General features: G+C 36.4%; 2 protein-coding genes across 2 annotated transcripts in view; one reads left to right on the top strand and one right to left on the bottom strand.

The window, feature by feature from the left end:
• LOC125639015 (uncharacterized) overlaps positions 1-12,663 on the bottom strand; it is a 29,616-nt gene that overhangs the window by 14,328 nt on the left and 2,625 nt on the right. The gene's annotated exons all lie outside the window — the stretch shown is intronic.
• Positions 4,817-9,131, top strand: PTH (parathyroid hormone). The gene is made up of 3 exons (XM_048853229.2): positions 4,817-4,936; positions 6,180-6,270; positions 6,644-9,131. Exons 2-3 carry the CDS (start codon positions 6,185-6,187, stop codon positions 6,930-6,932), a joined length of 375 nt encoding a protein of 124 aa, XP_048709186.1. The 5' UTR covers positions 4,817-4,936; positions 6,180-6,184; the 3' UTR covers positions 6,933-9,131.

The following is a 12,663-nucleotide window of genomic DNA, read 5'->3' as shown; positions in this document are numbered from 1 at the left end:
AATTGGGATCAGACACCAAACTTCTGATTATCTGACACCAGGTCTGAGTACAATACCACCCTAAAAGCTACAGAATAAAAATATTATAAATTCTTGCTATTAATTATGTATTATATTCAGCAGAGTAAATATATTAAATTTTCAGTTTGAGCAAGCTAATACTTCACTTTACTATCATTGTGTAGTAGTTTAAAGTATAGTAATTTATCCAAATTTTAAACTCTGAAATTACAATTAATTTTCTCCTACACAATTCTATAAATAACTAGACATTAGGTCTACAATTGATATCACAAAAGAAGTCATTTGTATGTGTGTGTATATACATATATATATTTGTATGTATACATTGATTTTGAAACTAAGTAATGCTTTCCTTATTGTTTCTGATACACAATGGCATTTCTGTTATTGATCAGTGAAGCATGTCTCTGTAGAGAATAAGATGTACCTCATCTTCATGACTTTCTTTAACAGCCATTGTAGCATTCCTCTGGGTATTTTGACCAAGCTTGAGATTCTTCTCATTAGAGAGAGATGAGGTAACCAGGGTTCCCCATTTAGGCTTCAAAACAGCCATGTAACGCTATATGAAACTCTATGCAGCCAAGGTGTAGGGTGGCATGCAGAGAGCAAAGACTCATACATTCATGATCATATCATCAAAACATGGCATGTCCACTGTAGATCACTACAGAAAATGCATGATCAAGGGTGATAATGTGGATGTGCTGTATGCAAGGCTAAAGTAGGTACCCTGTCAGTTACATCACATATTGCATTTAATCACTGCAAATTCTAGAAATATTCTGGATTACTGAGTACTGAGTACTATCAAGATAATCTGACTATGTGAGGTAGCATGCTTAAAGCAGACTGAAAGCCAAGATCCTTGGATTCTCTTCTCCTCTGACTTGATTCTGCGTAACTTCAGCACTTAGCCTCTCTTTGCCTAAATTTCCCTAGTATACAGACAACACTGTAACACTTATCTACTTCCCAGGGGAACTGGGGAAATTCATGCATTTGTACACCACTTTGAGATCCTTGGATGAACGGTGCTATAAAATTGCAGGGAAACATTAGTGCAAGCTATTATTTCTGAACTCAGATTTAGCAGTAGCTACTAATAAATGAATTGCATCATATCGTCACAGGCATTTGCTAAAAGCTGTATTAGCCTCATTCTGAGTTCGATATGAGGCCTTTCTCTTTTTCATCATTAACTGAAATCTGGCACTTGATTAGAGCATCATCTACCTGCAATAACCCAAGAAACACCTAAAGATACATCACATTGCTTACATAAATTACCAAACATGCGGCTGAGGCATTTGAAAAGCCACAAATCTTGTCAATCAAATGAAGATCTAAAGAGTTTACTGTCACTTTGGATCCAGATTGTGTCAAGACAAAAACATTCCTTAGACACATTTAGAAAGGTTGCCTCACCACAGTCATCCAGTGTGTCATCATTTACCCTCCTCCTTCCACACACAAAAATCTACTGATATCCTCATAGCTGCAGTGGTGATTAGAACGCGTTTAATGTGGGAGCTCACATATATATATTAGGCTTTTGGCCTGTTGTTTATTTAGATGAAAATCACATGAAAATAATGTAACTTAAGAATTTAACCTTAATTAGAGTTTAATGCATTAGGAAGCTCCTGGGATGTACTTTTATGGGGATGCATATTTAATTTGTGCTAATTTATTCATGTCACTTAGGAGTTCATCCTACAAGACTCTAGCCTTGATCCAGCAAAGCACTTAAGCATGAGTTTTATTCTCTGCTGAATATATCCCCATTCTCTGCCAAAATGAATATAATACAGGAAGGATGTTGGTGTATGAAAGTCTGTATTTTAAGAATGTGGCTGCCCTCTGCCTCTCTCTGAAAAAATTATCTTGCAGATAATATGGTTTATTTTCCAGCTTGGAGACTGATTACACTGTGGCACAAACACAAGTCAAGGTGGCATTCCTCCTACAACATAAGAGTACAAATTTTCTTCATGCTGACTTGGTTAAAGTATCTGTACAATCAGTGTGTGAAGGTCAGGGAAGGGTATTTCTATGCCTGATCAACCTCTTCAAAAGGTTGTAGTCAGCTCTTCCCTCACACAGTGTGACTCCAGCATCTTCAGTCCCTAGGGCTATGTCTACACCACCACAGTAAGTTGACCTAAGTTACACAACTCCAGCTACGTGAATAAGTCCATAACTTATAAGTGAATAACGTAGCTGGAGTCGACGTAGCTTAGGTCGACTTACTGAGGTGTCTACACTGTGCTGGGTCAATGGGAGACTTACCTTATTCTTCTCGTTCAGGGTGGAGTACCGGGGTCGACCAGAAAGTGATCTGCTGTAGATTTAGCGGGTCTTCAGTAGACCCACTAAATCGACCCCTGGTGCATCGATTGCCGGAGCATTGCTCCAGCAGTAGTGTAGACATAGCCTAGGACTCCCAGCCCTCTTCCTCTGGAGTGCCTTTGTGTTGTCTGATGCCTGTAGCTACAAAGTCTGAGGTCATGGAGAAGTCATTATTCTAATACACTTTTGACTAGTTGTATATTGTTTCATTTCTAAGATCAAGAATGGTAGATTCAGAACTGCAGACTTCTCTTCTGCAATGATTAAACAGGGCCTATGTTACAGTATCAGCCATACACACCTCTATATGTTATTTCATAAACTTTAGGAGACATTTTACATTTTGAAAACAAGTCACAAAAATCAATTATATCCTCTCAAGGAGGAGGATATCTGAATTTTTTCACCTAATGATAATGATTTGTTACCAAGATTTCACAGAACCAAGTGACCTGTTACTCATATGTGTACTATGCAAAAGAATATCACCACCTAGTTTAAAGTCCTTATTAAAGACTTTCAGAGCACAATAATTTATATTTTAGAAGTAAATTTGGGTGGACATGACTTTTCACCAAATTTTGTGCAATGATAACAGGACAAAGCATTTGTGCACTCAGCAACATTTCTTTTGAAGGAGAGGGTAGAACTGTTGCCTAATCGTTAGAATGGGAAATTAGAAATCAGGGCCCTCGGGCTCTGTTCACAGCTTTGCTATTGACTGTCTTGGAAGAGTCACAGACCTCTTTGTCACTCAGTTTATCCATACATAAAATGGGGATAACATTCGTATCTCTCTCAGGGTGGTGTGGTGCTTCCATTGTTCAGGCTTAAGAAGTTGTTTGAAATTCTCTGGTGAAAGTTACTAGTTAAATACAAAATAGTCTATAACAAAGTAATAACAAAACAACTTAGTTTTTTCAGATTAACAGGTACATTACATTCCAACTAATCCTTCATATAATTTTCTTGATTTCAAATATTATATCTGGATAGTAGCAAGAAAATGCCTCATTTACAATGGAAACCATATTTTGATTAAAACAATTCAGAGGGAGTGCAACTTTCTTGATTTGTTTTGTTCCATATGAAACGCATATGTCAAAGCCCCTAGCTCTTGCAAGTTTTCATAGCTCAAGTTTCTATTTAAATCAATGGGAGTTCTATGTAAGATGCCTTTCAGGATCAAGCCTTTTACTGGTACAATGGAACATGAAAGTATGTGATTACTAAAGCTTCAGTCCTGCAGTGTGCTCTGTGTGGGTGAGTCCCTGTGCCTGTATAGTGCCCCACTGACTTCAGTGGGACTTTATGGGGTGCAGGGTTTCCACTTGCATGGAACTCTTTGCTGTAAGGATTGGGCCTTTAGTTACAACATCTCTCCTATAGGTTCTATAGATATAAGAATATGTATACCTTATCAAACAGCAAGATGATGTTATTCAATCAACCTACTTTAGGACCCTACCTTGCTTTCACCGACTTCAGGATGGGACCTTAGATATTTGAAATTGTATAGATTATGGTCAGATGTAGACTTTTTTTTTTATATGACATACCTGTGCCCACATACATTTTCACATCAATACTGAAATTCTATTGAACAATACTACATTGGTGCAATCTTTACTATATTTTTTTCAATCTTTATATATTACTTAATTTATCTCAAAAAAGTAGTTAGTCAGGACTGTGGCCCAAATTCAGCAAGTCAATGGGACAACTCACATGCTTAAAGTTAGGTACGTGCTTAAGTACCCTGCTGAACTGGGGCCAGAGTGTGCACTTGAGGATATCAATCCTAACTATTTCCCCTTTGTTAGATGGGTAAGGAATAACAAGGGTCAGAAATCCTTTTGTAAAACTAAGAAACAGAGTGGATCAAGTAGAAATTGCAATTTAGCTATTAAAATATTTGAATATTTGATCCATTTCATTAGTATTAATCTGTTCTATTTTGCAACATGTACACTGAAAGCAAGATTCAATACTGAATTAAAGTTATCAACTGAAAATAGTTTTTCTTTCTTTTTTATTGAATAACAGTTATCTAGCCTATTTAAGGGTTGAAAAGTAAAGGCTACTGAAACATGACATTTACTTTATTTGGTCATTGCACTTCACTTTCAAATTACTAACTTTAGTCATCTGTGGACTCATTAACATTTAAAACTGATCAATAAATTAAGACACTGACATAATTTCTTTACTTGCATTTTCCTCCTAACCCAAATTCAGATTCTCCAAAAGTCAAACTCCTTCACAGTTACCCAGGATACTTTCTTTTAGCCTAACCTTTCCTTTATCTCTCTTTCTTTAAATGCTCAGTTAACAAAAAAGCATAAGATTGGATGAGGATTGGATGAAGATCAGGGGGGCGTGTTGGGAGTGACATCAACTGAGACAATAAAAGGGCTTCTTAGTTACTAAGAAGTTCTATTTTAAAGTTACATTTAAGGGGTCCACTAGACCAATTCAGTAGTCTTTAAATATACTCAACATCAGAAGACAGTCAGCTGCTGACTTATCATAAGCAGAAACCTGTTTAAGACATTATTTGGTAAGTATGTCATATTTTCTTTTAGGATATACTAGATAAATGATTTTAATAACAAATTATAATTCAGTTTGTGTATTTTGTTTTCTGATTAGGTTAAGCATAAAAATGGAATGAAAGTGAAAATCTGCTGTTTTTAAGATTGTTAACTGAATCAGCTTTTTAAAATTCAGTTAAATGAATAAAATTCACCTGTGATGGTGGATTAAAGAAATAACTCAAAGTGAATTCAACCACTGCATTTAAAATAGTTAGTTAGATGCTGTGCTTGGAGCATATTCATGCTCTGATGTAAAACATGGTGCTGTAAATGTTTTTTTGACCTACAGTAAAACTGTAAAAATCAAACAGGAGAGTAACAGTAAAAATGGCATTGGAGGGTTCTATATTTATTCTGTCTCAGATACTTCACATCAGATTTGCTTTATTTACAACTCAAAAGATGTTTTTCTAGCTATCACCACTAAGAACTCAAATTGGAATCTGAAATTCAAAGTTATTTCTGCCTTTCAAAGTTATTTCTGCCATCACCAGTACTAAATATTCTGCAATTATAATTCAACTGACAATTTTGTTGATGTGCAAAGCAAAATAAAATCCATCTCTCTTCCATAGCGATATGACCTATGTAGTACTAGAAACTGTAAAAACTTGGGGCCCAATTCTGATTTTTCTCACATCAGGTTATATAGGGACTAACAACACTAACTGCAGTAGTTATGCCAATTTAAAGCTGCCATAAGAGAATCAAGATTCTTGGTTCTATCAGCAAAATCAGCAAAGTTTAGTGACACACAAGAAGCAGACAAAATCTAATACTTTGCATTTACATAGCTGTATGCAGGTATTTCAAGGAGCTTTACAAATATCTCCATGAGACAGAAATTAATAATAAATAATAATACTTTGCAACTAAACACTGCTTTGCATCCAAAGATATTAAAATGGTGGGTATTATTATGCCGATGATAACGTGGGGTAACTGAGGCATACAGCAATTAAGAGACTTGCCCAAGATTGTACTGAAAGTCTTTATAAAAATTAGGAATAGAATCCAGTTCTTCTGATACCTAAATTCCTTGTTGTATCCACTACATGTGAAAAACATTTTTATACAATCTCTTTTCTGACTATATACGTGTTCAACACTTTTCTCTGTACCTAACCCTAACTGTACCCCTAGTTTAACTGGTTTGAAATTATTTGAAACATAGATTTACAAATTTCCTTCTTTTTATCCTTATAGTTAACATGATTTCTGTCAAAGATATGGCTAAGACTGCAGTTGTTGTATATGCAATTTGTTTCTTTGCAAAATCTGATGGAAGACCAGCGACGTAAGTATATTGCTATACATTTTTTGAATTTGGGGATATTTTTACTAATATTCTTTACTTTCCTCTTGACTGATTACCTGCCTATCATCATCTGAAATCTGACATCAAGTACAAGAATTAAAATAAACAATGCCACAAAACTAGACCATTTTCCTCTTCTAACCCTCCTCTGACTAATAAATCCACCACCAATTAAATATCACTATTTCCCCTCCCACCAGCAGACAGTATATCCCCTCCTGGGTAAAAATCCAGGTTGAATGAATATGCCTTGCACTGCCTCCCAAAAGTTCCCAAACTTGGGCTTTAGTGGAGATCAAGAATTGAAGGAAAGGCCATTATGAGATTGTTACTTTGTTCACCCTTCATACAGGAAGAGGTCAGTGAGTGAGATGCAACTGATGCACAATCTTGGGGAGCACCGGCATACTGTGGAGAGACAGGATTGGCTTCAGATGAAACTGCAGGATGTGCACAGTGCTCCTGAGGCACTGGTGGATGCTAGGACCCAGAGGCCCCAAAAGAAGGATGATATTGTTCTGGGAGAGATCAGAAGTCAGAGGCTGCTCCCTGAGCGTTTGCAGGCAGCAATGCAGAAGAAACCTGTTGTTCTGGACAAAGCTTACATGGACAACATACTCTTCAAAACAAAGTCCCAGTGAAAGAGGCATAGCATTGTATCTGTCCAAGTAAGCACATGTCTGTAAGTCACTGAGCAACTAGGGCATTTTATTATTATTTATTATTTGTATTACATTAGTTCCTAGAGGCCCCAACCAAGACTGCAGCTCCATTCAGCTAGGTCCTTTACAAACCTAGATTAAGAGATTGTCCATACCACCCATCTCAAATGTTGATAATTTTTGAATATCTAATTCAATTGCTAACGTGTCCCATTTATTTCCAACATTTAAAAAAAAAAGTATGTTTAAAAAACCAAACAAGAAGGAGGTATAAATATAAATAGTTACAAAAAAGGCAGAGTTAAAATAATTTAAGACCAGGTTTTACCACTCTTACATTGAGTAGTACCTTAACCCAGTGGAATCCTCTACAGAATAAATTACTAATCAACCTAAATGAGGATGGCAGAATCTGACCCCATAATAAAAAGGGCACCAGTTCTATAGGGACTTAAACATGTGCTTCACTCTACACAAAGTGACCAGTCCCATTGATCTTCCACTCACAATGCATAAAGTTAAGCTCATGTCCGTTTACAAGATCAGGCCAAGATCTGGGAAGTGTTAATTACACATAAAAATAAAAAAAAGAGGATTTTAATTTAAAAATATTATAAAATAAGGTCAAATATAAACACAGGAAAACCAAAGATTATCAATTATTAAAAGGAAAGGGCTAGAATTAAAACTAATTCTATAAACAATAGAAAAATCAAGGGTTAAATATAATATTAAAATAAGGAAAAGGTTTAATTACCCAACAAAGGCCAAAAGGATAGGATTTATAACATAAACAATAAAAGGAGATGTAGTGGCATGCATCTAGGTGTGAGGTTAGGTAACACAAAGTGGGAATGAGGTATGGATCAGACAATTAAAATTAAAACCAAAATCGTACAAAATATTTTCATCCTCTCTCTTCTCTGTAAATTATTCACTCTCTAAATTGTCTGTAAGTTACCTTAGGCCCCATATGTGAGTAACTTGATGCATGTAGGACTAATAGTTCATATGGGTAATGTTACTCATGTGCAGACATAAGTATTTACAGGAATGGGGTAATAGATTCTAAAATCCTTGCAACGGGTTCCCATTAGCCTGTGGAAATCATTGCCACAATATACCACAGAGACTGAGAGCTTAGCAGAATTCAAAAAAAGACTGGACATTTTTATGAATAACAAAAAGGTCTATAAGTAAAATTGTAAGGATAAAAAAAGAATAGCAAACAAAAAATCCTTAACCTGAATTTTGGAAGGGATACAAACCCTCATGAATTGAAGGTTTGGAGCATATGCTTTGGAGCATAAACATACGTCTGACTAATGGAGTTTAGGAAGAAACTTTTCCTATAGGTAATGTTTTCCATAATTGTCTGCTGTGGAGTTTATTGCACCTTCCTCCAAAGCATCTATTACAGAGCACTATCAGAACCAGATACTGGACTAGATGAGATGAACTGCTGGTCTCAGCCAGCCTGGCTTTCCCCATGTTCTCTAGCCATTTTGCCAGCCATGGAAGTAAACATTTTCAACACCACCCACTCCCTGCAATGGCCAAGGGGAGGGGGGCAAAAACGGCTGGCTAATCAATGAAGCAAATGGAAAATGGCCAGCCAGGCAAAGCATAGAGCAAAAGATAAAGGCAGAGTGGGTAACAACAGCACAGCGCTCCCTGGAAGTTGGCATCCTGGGCAACTGCCCTGCTTGCGTGCCCCTAGAACCTGCCCTGTTCCCAGTAATGTTTATTTGTCTGTTTGGTGCCTTCACACTTTGGGAAACCAGTGAACAAATAATAAATAATAATTTCAAAATATAAATTCAAATCTTTTGCAAATTAGAAATGTACTTGCAACTAGTGAACTGTATTTTGTTATCTTGACTATACCTTTACTAATGTAAAGGCCCTAATGCTACAAACAGATGATGCGCTAATGCAGACCCTGCACCTGCACAAAGTCCCATTACAGTGAATAGTATGCGATGGGTGTTTAGGATTCTATGATAGTACATCTGTTTGTGGGACTGGGGCCTTAAAGTGCACCTTCTATTTATTCTTTTGTTGTATGTTTGTGCATAACTTAAAAAGGAATAAAATTGCATTTTTGTACCTATGTCTCGCTTATGTATCACCAAATAAAATGGACCAAAAGCTCTTGGACATTATTATAAAGCATAATGAACTCTGATTTTCCTGTCAGTATTTATATTGGTAAATGCGCAGATGAGATGATGGCGTAGAGAGGAAGGTTTTAGGTTTATTAGGAACCGGGAAACCTTTTGGGAAAGGGGGAACTTATACAGGAAGGATGGGATCCACCTAAACCAAAACAGAATCAGACTGCTGGCATAAAAAATTAAAAAGGTTGTAGAAGATTTTTTTAAAACTAAGAGCTGGGGGAAAGCTGACAGGTGTGGAGAACCAAGCGGTCTGGGTGGAGACATCCCTTAGGGATGAATATATTAAAGGGGGAACTCTATATCCTAGTAAAGAGGATAGGAAAGAAGTTGGTAAAGGGTAGGAGCTACTGAGGAACAGTCAAACATAAATCCCATTTAAATATACCACATGATGGCAAGCAACTGAACATGGATAAAATGTACAAGTGCTTATATACAAATGTTAGAAGTCTAAATACTAAAATGGATGATGGGTGAACTAGAGTGCCTCGTATTCAATGAGGATATTGATATAATAGGCATCATGGAAACTTGGTGGAATAAGGATAATCAATGGGACACAGCAATATCAGAGTACAAAATATATAGATATGACAGAGTAGATTGTGCTGGTCGGGGAGTGGCACTATATATGAAAGAAAGCACAGAGTCAAATAAAGTAAAAATCTTAAATGAATCAAACTGTACCATAGACTCTATGAACAGAAAGTCCATGCTTGAATAATAATAGTATAGCAGTAGGAATATACTGCTGACCACCTGACCAGAATAGTGATGGGACTGAAATGCTCAGGGAGAGTAGAGAGGCTACAATGTCAGAAAACATAATAATGTGGTATTTCAACTATCCTCAGAAAGGGATGCAGAGATTAAACTTCTAGACACCATAAATGACTGCTTCTTGGAGCACCCTGTCCTGGGACCCACAAGGGAAGAGGCAATTCTTGATTTAGTCCTATGTGGGGCACAGGATCTGGTACAAGAGGTGAATATAGCTGAACCGTTCAGTAATAGCAACCATAATGTATTAAATTTATATTCATATTAAATTTAATATCCATGTAGGAGAAAAATGCCAAAGAAACCTACCACAGTAGCATTTAACATAAAAAAAGGCACCTACATAAAAACGAGGAAGCTGTTAAACAGAAATTAAAAGGAGCAGTCACAAGGGTGAAAGGCCTGCAAACAGCATGGAAACTATTTAACAGAAGCTCATACAAAATGTATACTCCAAATAAAAAAACAGTAAGAGGACCAAAAAAATGCCACCATAGATAAACAGCAAAGTAAAAGAGGCAAAAAGGCATCCTTTAAAAACTGGAAGTCAAATCTTAGTGAGGAAAATAGAAAAGAGTATAAACTCTGGCAAGTCAAGTGTAAAAGTATAAGAAGACAGGCCAAGAAAGAATTTGAAGATCAACTAGCTAAGGACACAAAAACTAACAGCATTTTTTTTTTTAAGTACATCAGAAGTAGGATCCTGTGAAACAGTCAGCGGGGCCACTGGACAATCAAAGTGCGAAATAGGAATAAATGGTCAGTTTTCACAATGGAGAGAGGTAAGTAGTGGGGTCCTCCAAGGATCCGGACTGGGTCCTGTGTTATTCAAAATATTCCTAAATGATCTGGAAAAAAGGGCTAAACAGTGAGGTGACAAAATCTGCAGATGATACAAAATTAGTCAAGATAGATAAGTCCAAAGCTAACTGCAAAGAGTTATAAAGGGATCTCACAAAACTGGGTGACTGGGCAATCAAATGATAGATGAAATTCTGTGTTGATAAGTGTAAGTAATGTGCATTGGAAAAAAATAATCCGAACTATATATACAAAATGATGGGATCTAAATTAGTTGTTACCACTCAAGAAAGAGATCTTGGAATCATCACGGATAGTTCTCCGAAAACATTTATTCAATGTGCAGCAGCAGTCAAAAAAGCTGACAATGTTAGGAACCATTAAGAGACATAATAAAACAGAACATATCATAATGCCACTATATAAATCTATGGTACACCCATAGTTTGAATACTGTGTGTAGTTCTTATCACCATATCTCAAAAAATATATATTAGAATGGAAAAGATGCAGAGAAGGACAACGAAAATGACTGGTGTGTGGAACAGCTTCTATATAAGGAGAGGTTAAAATGACTGGGACTGTTCAATTTAGAAAAGAGACGACTAAGAAGGGAATATAATAGAGATCTATATAATCATGAACAGTGTGAAGAAAGTGAATAAGGAAATCAGAGTAGCAGCCATGTTAGTCTGTATTCGCAAAAAAGAAAAGGAGTACTTGTGGCACCTTAGAGACTAACAAATTTATTTGAGCATAAGCTTTCGTGAGCTACAGCTCACTTCATCCAATGTGAGCTGTAGCTCACAAAAGCTTATGCTCAAATAAATTTGTTAGTCTCTAAGGTGCCACAAGTACTCCTTTTCTTTTTGTGAATAAGGAAATGTTATTTACACTTTTTCATAACACAAGAACTAGGGATCACCCAAAGAAATTAATAGGCAGCAGGTTTAAAACAACTGGAAGTACTTCTTCACACAATGCTCAGTCATCCTGTGGAACGCATTGTCAGGGGGATGTTGTAAAGGCCAGAACTATAAATGGGTTAAAAAATCAATTAGGTAAATTCATGGAGGATAAATCCATCAATGGCTATTACCCAAGATGGCCAGGAATGCAACACCATGCTCAAGGCCTCTCCCATGGAGAGTGTGTAGAATCACACTCCTAATTTTGACACTACTAAGCTGCCTGCAGGGAGAAAGGAAATACTGTATCCTGAATTTATTACATAAATATTCCATATATGAATCACTACTGAATTATTATTGAAACAACGGGCATAATTAAATCAGCAATCATGGCAGATGCTGACTCCTGCCAGCCCTAAAGAGGCTATGAATACTCCCAAAAAAGAAATTCCAAAAGCTGTGCAGAACTAATAACTAATAATTGTTTTACTTCTGGGGAAGCAGAATGATAGTACAGCAATGAAAACCTACAAAATATACTCCAATAAAAACTGAAGAAATTGTAAGGTCAGTTGAGAAAACTACTGTTGTTTTTGCTGCTGCTGGCATTGTCTCCTCTAAATACTGCTGTTGAATATTGCTGAGACTGCTGTTAAACAGCATATAACATTTGACTCCTTGCCTAGGTAGCACATTCTTGATTCTAATTACTTTGTCTTTTGTGCTAGCTTTGTTGGCATTTTATTGTCCTAATGATGGATTTCCAGAATAGTCTGGTTTACCTCTCTGTTTTTAAAGGACAGAAAGAGAGAGCTCATTTAACTGAATCACATTTTGTTGCATTCAGTAGTTAAGCTTCCAGTTTTTCTCATATGCCATTTAAAGTTATAAGGGAGAAAAGCTTCATGGACACATCTCATGTAAAGTTTAAGACTTATTTGTTAATGATTCCCTATCTGAAAAGGTTAGTTCCAGCCCTGATAATGCATTAGACAAGGCCAGAGATATAAACACACTGAAACTTCAGAGCAAACTTTA

This window comes from Caretta caretta, chromosome 6 (assembly GCF_965140235.1).
Source record: "Caretta caretta isolate rCarCar2 chromosome 6, rCarCar1.hap1, whole genome shotgun sequence".
In the NCBI taxonomy this organism is placed as follows: Eukaryota; Metazoa; Chordata; order Testudines; family Cheloniidae; genus Caretta; species Caretta caretta.
This window is presented reverse-complemented; position numbering and strand designations above follow the sequence as displayed.

Excerpts from the sequence above, each read along its gene's own strand:
- PTH (XM_048853229.2), top strand. The coding sequence starts at position 6,185 with ATGATTTCTGTCAAAGATATGGCTAAGACTGCAGTTGTTGTATATGCA. Across the intron at positions 6,271-6,643 it reads TCTGATGGAAGACCAGCGAC|GAAGAGGTCAGTGAGTGAGA; the intron begins GTAAGTATATTG and ends CCCTTCATACAG.